Genomic DNA, 10,793 nt, shown 5'->3' with positions numbered 1-10,793 from the left:
TTGAAGATATCACTGAAAGGGAGAAGAGTGAGGTACAGATAGTGGCTGAATGTTACGCGAGGACCACCGTGAACCTAGCGACAGCCTTGGGATTCTTCTCAAGAATGTGCAGTCTCCAGTCACTGGAGAGGCTAGAGTCAGAACCTGGTGACCGCGTTAAGCGTGGAATCATGGCCCGGAGTGCTACAAGTGAACCAGAAGCACATCAAGAGTTGGAAGATCGGACTCGAGGCAGAGATGGGATTTCCCATGAGCGAAGCCTATGGATTGCCTCTAAATGCAAAATCCTTAGTGGGATCAGTGTTGGCTAACCTATGTGGGAGCCACTATCCACTACACATGGCGATGGTGGAGGTGTCCAGCCAGAGGGTGATGATAGACAAAGCCTTCTCAGTGCCCAAGTGCGTGAGACTAGCTCGGATGTCACACCACTCACACAAGCTATTGAGGAAGATCCGAGGAGCAGTACCAAAGGAGCAAAGAGATGACTTGAGTGAAATCTGGGGTGAAGAACTGCTAGGCTTGGAGAGCGAAAATGCAAGTGATCATGGGAAGCAGAACGTGGTGGGGAAACCCGCAGTAGGTGCTTCAAGCTCGGAAGAAGTCGACGTGGTGCATGAGAAAATGATGGAACTTGAGCCTCTCCTAGAAGCTTCGGGAGAACGCAACCTTAGAAGCATCGACCTCACGCATGGGGATTGTCCATGCCACTGTCTGGCGCAGACAGTGTGGTACCCGGACCGCGCCAATCTCTGTCTGATCTGGGACGTAGAAGAAATTAAGTCGCTAGGACTACCGGAGTATCGACAAAAGGTGACCATCTTAGTGGTAAGCACGATGCTGGCTCTGAGATGGATTGAGGAGAATATAGCGAAGTACAGAGAATCGAGAGCGCCAACAGCTGAATCGATTTATGCGATAGATTACAGCAGGAGACTGGAGTTGTTCGAGACTGCATGCAAGGTATTCGCCATACCAGTGCAAGTCAGACACATATGGAGCCGCCTGAGATTCTTTCCTTGGTTTCGTGCGACGTTAACATCCTGGTTGTATGCAGTGACAAAGAACCACATGAGGAAACATCAGAAGGAATATCGACAATTCCAAGCTGAAATAGGGCCAGATGCCTTTAAGAGACCTCTGCTAACCCATCGAAACGCAATCACGGCGGGGTGGAAAAGAGTAGGCAGAATATCCAGAGACAATTCTAGAGCGAGGGAAACGATACTGGAGGAGGACCTGGCGAGGAATGTGAGCTTGAGTCTTCATAACTCCTTCTGCTTGAACCGGGAGTCGAAGGTGAAAGGCCTACCAAGTCAATTGAAAAGGTTGCAAGAGCAGAGAGAGTGGATGCGAGCCTATGAACAGCTGAAGGCCTGGGAGGAAATTGTGATTAGCTCCGATGACGAAGAGGCACTATTGGAACAAATTACAGTGCCAAGAACACCGGTATCAGGTACCTCGAAGGCGAAGAACATGAGGTGAGCCAGTGGCTCGAAAGGAAATTCTAGAGTCTTGAGTCTTGAGAGGGAGGGGGCTTGAGCGTGAACTTGGATAAAATCTGGGTTCACGGAAAAGAAATTTTAGACGAATAAGATATTGTTATTAATATGATAGATCTAGTATATAAATCAAATTGATGCATGACAATTCTCTGACTGAAATAGGACAAAAGAAATTTTAAAAATTACCAGCTTAAAAAGCGGGGATTCATGGGTGCAGGTGTATGCAGATTTTGATTGCTGTTTAGCGGTAGTGTGAAGATTTTATATGGTCGTGAATTTTGCAAGGTAGATAAACTTAAGTCCGATGCAAACTTCTGTAAATGACCACTGGCACTGTATCTTGAGCAACACTCGGTTCTCTGGGACTTATTGGCAGATGACAACACACGATGAGGACATCGATCTCGAGTCCGGGGAGTATGTGCCAGTCGGTCATGTCTAGGGGTTTGACCTTGAGAAATACGCAATTTTGGAGTGAAATTTTAATTTTGCAAAATTCGATTTGAGCATGTCATGCTCAATTTTCTCGAACCAACTGAAAATGAAAAAGTCAGAAATCAGAACACCCGAATTAACAATTGCGGGAAACTACTCAAGAAAAAGGCAGGAAATTGCTATTCGCAATTTCTCGATACGAAATATCAAGAGAGTAGAGCTGTCTTGTCCTGAAAACAGGAGAATCGAATACGGACTTGAGACAGAACAATTATTCGAATGGAAAGGAGTGGACTCTGAATGGAAGAGTGGACAACTCGAGTGTCCAAAGGGTTCATTCAGAGACTTTGATTCTAGAGACAAAACTTACTTCTGTTACTCAAGTGCGTCGATATGTAAGTTCCAATTTAAATTTCTCGAGTGCATTTTATGATAGTTATGTTGAGATAAGGCGAGTTTTAGGTTGATCCATCTGAAATGGATCAAAGTTCCACTGTCCAATAAAAAGTAACTAAGCGGATGGTTCCGACCCGGTTTTTAACGGCGTTCATGTATTTTGGGTATCCCGAGGCCTAAGTATGGGGACGTTTTTATTTCTAGAGTGGGGGGGTATTTTGGTAGTGGCCTTTAAGCTGTAATGGGTTCCAGTCTCATGTCGCAAGCGAACCGAATTGGCTCCGACCGTTCTTGAGGCGGAAAAACACAAGAGATAGTGTCCCTGACTCTTGAGCCAATGGTTATAGGGCCTATTTTTCTTAAGCCTCATATGTGACTAAAGTAGGCGACTGTTACATAAATTCATTCTGTTAGGTTTATTTGCAAATTAAATTTGGAAGTTTCTTTTTTGACAATAAACAGAGAGGAGAAAGGAGATTGTAATTCAGTCCGCACTTTCTGGTTTTAATGGACTTCTTGCACTGAAGGAGCATTCACTCTCGAGGGAACCTTTTCGAATCTGAAACGAGAAAAATAATAATTTCGAAAGAATGCGGATAGAGGCAGGCCGGTTTCTGCATGTGATGACATGTAAGCTCAAACAAGGAACCTCCGTTCAAACTTAGTTTAAGCTCAAACAAGTAGCATCCGAGTTATGCATCTCGCTGTTTAACTTAAGTAAAAGAGTTTACCATATCAGACCAACCTCTTCATTTTGTATAAACTGGATGTAGGGACTGGTCCGTGATGAGCAGTCTTTGTTGTGGTTTTCCAGGGTTTGATGCCAGAGGCTGCGGAGGAGGGTTGGTACCTCCTGACAGCACCAGAAGCAGCAGCAGCAGATCCATTGGAGGCCTTGTGATCTCCCAACGCGGCTGCACTTTGCGTTTGCTGCAAAAACAACATAGCCTACAGATGGTTGGAAAACTGTAAACGAACTCATGAAAACTGAAAAAAATTGATTAGAAAATTTTTGAACTGCCAAAAATAAATCAAATTTAAAACTCTTTGATTTCTAGAATTGTTTACGATTGAGAATTTTTTCTTAAATATCACTTTTTTTCTTAAATGATATCCCATTTGGATAAAACTGGATCAATCAATAAATTTTCTACTCCGCCGATAATTCAGCACCAGAAAATTTAAGTTCATTTTTGAGACTAGAAGTCACTCACGTTTTCCGTGACCTTAAAGCTTTTGCTTTTTGATAGTGGAACTTGCCTGCCTTTTAACAAAGGAAATGAACTTAAAGAAAATCAAAAGTCAAACCGCAAAAGAAAAATCAAGCGTTACAAATTTCAATACTTGAAAAAACCAAAAAAAAAAAATCATCATGACTTATATAGGTGAAAATAACTTCGTTCTTTTACACTTAATTTTGGTCAAAATGGCGTTGAAACGGCTCGCACCTATCCCTTCCATTTATAGCTAAAATCTATGATCCGATCAGCGTGTTTGAGGGGGAGATGAAACTTCAGATACACCCAGAAAAAGTTTAAAGCTAATGGTCAACAGCGACACCCACCCTTACGAAAATGTTATCCTTATAAAGGTCAAGACAAAATGACGTGATTACCCGAACAACGGAGGAGAATTTATTTGAGCATTATAGCTATTCATACTTAGTCAGTAGCGTGTAGATTTCAAAGTGAACTTGGCATCCCTACCTGTTGATTGTTGGTTGAGTCTACTAGGCTGTATCCTTTCTCAGAGAGTGTGTTCCTCAGGTTATGCGAGTAGAGGCGTCTCTTCTCCTCGTCTGCCCTTCTCTGCTCCTCACGCTCATCCAGCCATTCCCGTTGGTAGCCATAGTTTAGAATCTTAGAGAACACTGCTGGCTCGCCATCCTTAGTCGCACTAAGCAATTTTTTCAAGTTTTTCGTCTATTTTTTAGGTACATAACATTGAAATTGGGAAAAATTAGTAATGAAAGTTGCAAGTGCAAGATGGAAAAGTTGCTCAAGGTAGCACTAAGAAAGAAAGAATTTATTTCTCCTGAAAACCAAATTAAATAAAGAATGATTTTTGCAATTCCTAGCGCTGCACATTTTTGTGATGTAACCCGTGGTTTCTCATGGCTTTGTATGAAAAATTGATATCTTTGTATGCATTAATAAGTTATGATGAGGGTAGGTTCATCATTTTAACACTATCTGAACAACAATTTGAATAGAAACAAATCATGGAGGTTCTAGATATCATGTTCATTGCAATAGCATGCTGGTTAGAACGATCCACAAACTTAACTTTAAAAAAATTAATTCCAATTTTTATCTACCGAGACTTAAGTTCGAGAACCATATTCATCCCATTGTTCTGGAAAATGATGAGCTATGAGAAACAATTTCAGGCAATTTCGGATTAAAACAAAGAGAAGCCGCTGTTTTTCTACTTATGTTTATACTACGTGATACGAGAGCCTTGCACTACACTAACATGAATGTTTTCATGCGCTGGGGCAATTCGGGCACGAAAGGCTCTGCAGCAGAAGTAGATCTCTCTTTAGCCGTTTGAGCGCGTGATCGAATTACTATGCCAGCTGGCCTTTCGTCCTTTACACTTCGCAGCCGGGGCTCAATTGGGAGCAACAGCCGCTTCTGCTTCTGAATTACCTGAACAAGCAGCCGTGTTATTTGATGATAGCAAGCAAAAACAGGATAGATAAGAAAAGCGTGAACAAGTGAGATGAGGTGAAAACAACAGGGGCGGGACACATCATTAATTGACTGTTAAAATGGAAGTTGGAGAGTAACAAGAGCAACACTTCTCCGTTTATTTTTCTCAAAATTTGAAATCAAACTGTAGAACTCGTAATTCAAGCTGTCTTTATTTCATGACTGAACTCTTACTTCTAAAATCTCATTTTCACAGCTTCATTGCTATTGGTGTAAATCAGTTCTGTTGCTCCTAGTTACAACTTCCATCGAAATTGTCTAGATTGGGATTGTGATCTGGATATGGGTTTGGTTCTGAGAGAGGGAGACAGGGATTTGTAGCTACCTGGAATGGACGTTGGGGAATGAAGGCAGCTTTTTATACTTAGGAAACGGCATTCCTGTCTCAGACAGCAACTTGCTCACGTCAATCGACCTCTGCACAAGTTTTCAAAATTTATAATAATGAAAAATCTGGCTTCTGAAGTTTTGCAGTACGAATTTACTTACATGCAAAATAGCCTAGAATATCTCCACATCCCAACTGATTTTTAAATTTAATACTTTGATCACAATGTCCAATTTTTATTTTTGAAAATTGGCATGCCGAACTGATAAGAACTTTACAAAAGCATGCTCAAAACCAGTTCAGAACCTTCAAAGTGTCCAACAGCAACCTTTTAGTCAGCTTTTATTTCATTAGTTTGATCAAAATATATAATTTTTTTGTGCTTTAAGGAAGTTCGTAAAATCAATTTGGTCAAAGGGCCATCAAAAGTTCCCTAGATCCGCCCCTGTGAAGGTAATAATTTGTCGAAGGATTAAAAACGTTTCTGGTTTTATAAATCAACAGATTTGATTTGTTCACCTTAGATATTTAGATTTATTAATTGGAACCACACCACAAGGTGGATAGCATTAAGTAGATCCGACTTCAAAAACATACTATATTGTGCGGGTTTCGCACATTGTCCTCCGCGTCTCTTCCCCAGTGACTCTGGCCATCCTGTCCAAATGGAATCCTGGATCTTCCCTTTGAGTTTATCTGCATGTCGTCTTTCGAGAGGTAAGGATGGTGTACCATGTAGTCTGGAATCGAGGGCTTAGGCCTCGTGATTGCCATGTCTTCCTCTGCTGGATCAATTCCAGTGTTTTTGTTTCCCCACCACTCTGGGATTGGGTACTTTTTGGGTTCTGTACTGGGAACTGGCTGCGTGAAGTAGAGCAGATCTGAAAAATGTAGTTACGAATTTACTTCTCTTAGAAAAAATGACAAGTAAATTCACGCCAGGAACATTATATAATTCCTTCAATTCTTTTCCTTTTTAAATGCAAAAGAGACAATGACTGTTCTGCTTACCAATAAAGGCACAAACGATGGTTACATGGCTTTATCGAACAAAATTGGAATACCTAGAAATGCTGCTGAAACGTCTTATAAAAACCATATGTTAAAAAAAATTCGAATCAATGAAATACATAACACAACAATTAAAAAAATTTCTCCTAAAGAATATCATACTTATGAACTGCTTAAAATTTTTATGCAATTTAATACGGAGTGAATGCCAATCTGAAATTTTAGAAAAAGTAATTACTAAAGAAATACAACAAAAAAAATTCAAAAATATATATAGGGAGAGCTGTCGTAATACACTCAAAATTTTCATCAAAGCACTCGATTGCCACCAAAACGCGAGTACTCTTCAACAGTTTGCTCTTTTTGTTTCTTAGTTTTACAGTTTTGATAACCAGGAACTAAAAAACTTCAACCATCAATTTTTAGATAACTATATTCAAGCTAGTGATCTGATAAATAAGCTGTTTTGTAGTTAAACTAAAATAAATCTGTAATTGCCTCCACTGTTTTCCGATTTTTTTTGTTTATGTTTAATATTATGATAATTAGTCTAGTAAACCTGCAAATTCTATCAAAAACGGTAAAATTTTTGCCCTCTTATTCCTTTGTGATCAAGCTGGGCTCTCATCCCAAGGTTTTATTTCCCCTAACTTCAAGGGTACCAAAAAAAGCTCTGAGACGCCTGAAACGGGCTTAACTTAATCTTACAGTGCTCACTCAAGTAATGATTTTGTAAAAAGAATTCTTCATTAGTAATCCTGCTTATGTAACGACTTCAATTATAAACAATTTTTTGTTCCGACCATTAAAAATCGGGAGAAACTTTGTATTCGGGTGTGTTTTAGTTTTTTTCTTTTTGTTTTCCACGCAAAATCAGCTACTGCAAAAAATCATCGGACTGTATCATATCAAAGCCCTTTCAATCATAAAGCCCTTTCGAACGAGATAAACAAATTTTTAAAAAGTTTTCACAAAGTCGAGTTAAACCAGTTTGAATTTTTAAAAATATTTCGTCAAATTTCGAGCGAGTTAGCAAGCTTAAATTTGCTGATTTATGCTTATTTAAAGCCTAGAAAATTCGTTTATGCTCAAATGAAGTTAGCTTTTGGAGTTTTTAGCTTCATATTAGGAACCAAACTTTTCAAAAATTAGGGGAAAAAAATTTGAAAAACTAAATAATAATTTTTTTTTTGATTTTTTTTATTCTTGTCATTTGTCTTCAAAAATTGTTTTCCAATTTGCATATTTTACAATTACTAACAAAAATGCCCGAAACTTACTTTTTTGCTTAGATTTCTTCATCACACCACGCCGAAAAAAAAGAAAAAAACTACACTAATTCGAAATTTTTTTTTAAGACTGGTCGGAACATTCTGTGCTACCGGCACAGTAACCGGCTATCTTGTTAAAATTAGCCATTAAGTTTCATATGAGAAGACCACGTGTCATATATTTTAATTTATAAAAAGCTCAAAAAATTGCAAAAACTGATGCCGTAACATCTTCAGCGCCATAAAGAGTCACTCCAAACTTGAAAATTGATCTAACACATAGTTAAACAATGCTAACCGAATACTGCGCAAGTAGCACTGGTTGCTCCGACCATAGTATCAAGAGAAAAGTGTTTCAAGAATTTAATCATGTTCGACATTTATAATAAAATAGGCAAATTGGAAAACAAATTTTGTAGAAAATTGAATAGAAAGACTTGTTAAAAACATTGTACGAAAACCAAAGAAATTGGCAAATTGGGAACCGAATTTCGTTAAAAAAATGAACAAAAAAACTGTAGGAAAACCAAACAAAGTTCAAAATCTTTTACATATTTTTTTTGGAAAGTTTTTGGTTCCGGAAAGGCGCAAATAGACTCCAAAAACAAGCTTTACTCGAGTAAAATTAAGTTTTCACGGCTTAAATTAAGCATAAATAAGATATTTTAAGCCTCCTCTCTCACCTTATCCGCTCAAAATAAGACCAAAAACAAAATTTCAAACTGGTTTTTCTCAACACTGGGAAAAAGTTTTTCAGAAATTTTTAATATCGTTTAAATCACGACTGAAAAGGCTGTAAAATGATATGTCACTCGACACTTTCGGTTAGTATTTGTGGTCGCTGATTTTGCGTGGGAAACAAACAAAACGGAAATTTGAACACACTAGAATACTAAGTTCCTTTCCATTTTTCAAATGGTCGAAAGAACAATATATCCCGCGTAGTTCATAATTTGGACCCTGGATTTGATCAATTTTTTCAATAGAATTAAGTTTCTTTTCTATAAGTTGAGTCTACGCAATTTGATTTTAATCCAAGAACTTGCGGATTTAATTTCCACCTTGATTGGAAATATCTTTTAAAAACAAAGGCGAAGCTTCGCTTCGCAAACACTAGCGAAAACACGATAAAAAGCAGCTCTATAAAATGCAATAAGAAAAAGTAGAAATAAATCTCGAATTAGCAAAAATTCGGCTACGTCTCGGATTCGCGCGGCTATCTAGAGCTTACGAGTCTCAAGCACCAACCACTCAAACACGGACGGACGCTTAATAATCACAAACACTAGCCACAAATAAAGCAGAGAACAGATGCTACGAAATTTCCAATGCTACAGATTGCGATTATAGCAAAAGTGCCACCAAATAAGTGAACACTTTTTATGAACACTTTTTTTCGCCGGTTAGGTTAGAAAAAAGAAGGTTCGTTTTATTATACTACGCTGCTCGCGAAAGTAAATTTTGATTTTGAAAAATTATTTGAAGTTTTCATTGTGCAATGAAACTTGGCATGGTGAACAAACTAACTATTGTGAACAAATTTGCTCATCTGCAGTCTGCGCTTCCCTGTTGATGGGAGGTTGTAGCAACAAATTTGCTCATTACACTTTGCAGCGTAAAATCACGCATTTAGCCGCAAAAACAAGAAAAGCAACTTAAAAAATAGAAAATTTGATAGGCAGGGGGGATGTGATGTTAAAGAGTCGCGAATCGAACAAAGCCCACTCACTTTTCCGTCCTCCCATCTTTGCCAGTTTGATGTACTTGGAGTCTGAGTCCCTGAGAAGCACTCCTCGGTTAGCATTCTGCTGGGTGGCATCCTCTTCCTTCGACAGGTCACTCAATCCAGGGATCTGGGACATGGGCGGCATGTCTGGCTGCGCATCTTGCACCTGTCTCTCCCTCCTTTTCTGGGGGGCATGGTAGAACCAGTCTAAATCAATCAAAAACACTTAGAAATTGCTGAAGCGATGATTCGAGTAAGACGTTCAAAACCGGAATAAAAAATTAATCCTTAATTCAAAAGTTTGGTACACCTTGTTGACCTAATTTCAGCTCTTTCTCCTTTTCCCTCCCACCTGCGAATTTTCACACGTAATATTTTGTTCACATTATTCGATTGTTACAACAATTATTAGGCTACGACAAACATATTTGGTTTGCATACTTAACCTTGTAAACTCCCCCGTTACACCGTAAAATTGATGCTTATGCGAAGTGGAGGGAAAAGGAAAAAGAGCCAAATTTCTTGAGAGAAAAATTTGTTTTCAATCGAATCATTTGCGAAAAGTTGTTTCAACTAAATTGCTTTTTAATAACTTTCTGCGACAACGTTAAAAAAGTGGTTTTGAATTCGGATGTTTATTTCCACGCGCAAACGCAAGGTATCAGAAATCAACGTCATTTGAACTGAACCATGTTTTCTCCATACTAATGAACGAAATCTTATACAATTATTCTTCCTTTTTTTCGGACGATTTCTCTTTGCTGAAGAAGTCGTAACATTTTGAATTTTTTTCAAAAATTATACTCAATAATTATTATAACAAAAAAATATAGAACAAGAAAATGGTTTAAAAATTACCTGAGCTCATTTCGAGGTTAACAATTCCTTAATCTCCGTCGCAATTGTATATAATAAATACTTCAGATATAAGATTTTTACAATGCGAGAAATAATGTATAATTAACGGACGCACGTGCTTAGAATAAAACAGTAGCACCAATGCGTTATTGTTCATTATATGCAACCAAAAACTAAGCATTAACATGAAAAAAACTACATTTTAGAGCGAACCATTCAACTTGAGACAAAAACGTTCAAAAATTACCGTCTCAACGTCAAAAAAATGCCTCGATCCACGTGATGAAAAGCAGGACAACAAGGTGCAAGAGTGCGATAGGGGGATCTCGCTAAAAACTAAGTGTGAGGGAGGGGACTCAAATCGCACTAATTTAGAGCAAATAGAGTAATTAACTAATCAATATGCTCCGGTCGGTCGTTTCAAAACTTTTTCTCTAGCGTAATTAACCTGCCTTCATTTGCGTTAACTTATTCCATACTTTAGTTGAATACTGACGCAATAATTTGAACAGTTTTAAGGCATTTTATTTACGCAAGTGACCCGGTTAG

The 10,793-nt window shown here is 38.3% G+C and overlaps 1 protein-coding gene across 2 annotated transcripts; it reads right to left on the bottom strand.

Annotated features, from left to right (window-relative positions):
* Nucleotides 1-2,738: 2,738 nt before the first annotated feature.
* Nucleotides 2,739-10,401, bottom strand: LOC134839125 (uncharacterized protein C7orf57-like). 2 transcript variants are annotated; one of them, XM_063854568.1, is made up of 7 exons: nt 10,245-10,401; nt 9,390-9,593; nt 5,976-6,259; nt 5,376-5,467; nt 4,043-4,232; nt 3,082-3,266; nt 2,739-2,895 (listed from the first exon to the last, which is right to left on the bottom strand). In XM_063854568.1, exons 1-7 carry the CDS (start codon nt 10,252-10,254, stop codon nt 2,841-2,843), a joined length of 1,020 nt encoding a protein of 339 aa, XP_063710638.1. In that variant the 5' UTR covers nt 10,255-10,401; the 3' UTR covers nt 2,739-2,840. The 2 variants fall into 2 exon arrangements, with proteins under 2 accessions (XP_063710638.1, XP_063710637.1); XM_063854567.1 differs by lacking the exon at nt 5,376-5,467 and adding an exon at nt 4,812-4,987.
* Nucleotides 10,402-10,793: the final 392 nt, after the last annotated feature.

Source organism: Symsagittifera roscoffensis, chromosome 2, assembly GCF_963678635.1.
Source record: "Symsagittifera roscoffensis chromosome 2, txSymRosc1.1, whole genome shotgun sequence".
NCBI classification, from domain to species: domain Eukaryota; kingdom Metazoa; phylum Xenacoelomorpha; order Acoela; family Convolutidae; genus Symsagittifera; species Symsagittifera roscoffensis.
Note: the sequence above shows the minus strand (reverse complement) of the source record. Positions and strands in the feature narration are given on the sequence as shown.

Bases quoted from the DNA above. Each gene is read 5' to 3' on its own strand.
- LOC134839125 (XM_063854567.1), bottom strand. The intron at 4,233-4,811 runs GTTAGTGTAGTG...AAAATTGCTTAG, and splicing joins CAGCGCATGAAAACATTCAT to TGCGACTAAGGATGGCGAGC. The intron at 3,267-4,042 runs GTAGGGATGCCA...TTGTTTTTGCAG, and splicing joins ACTCAACCAACAATCAACAG to CAAACGCAAAGTGCAGCCGC.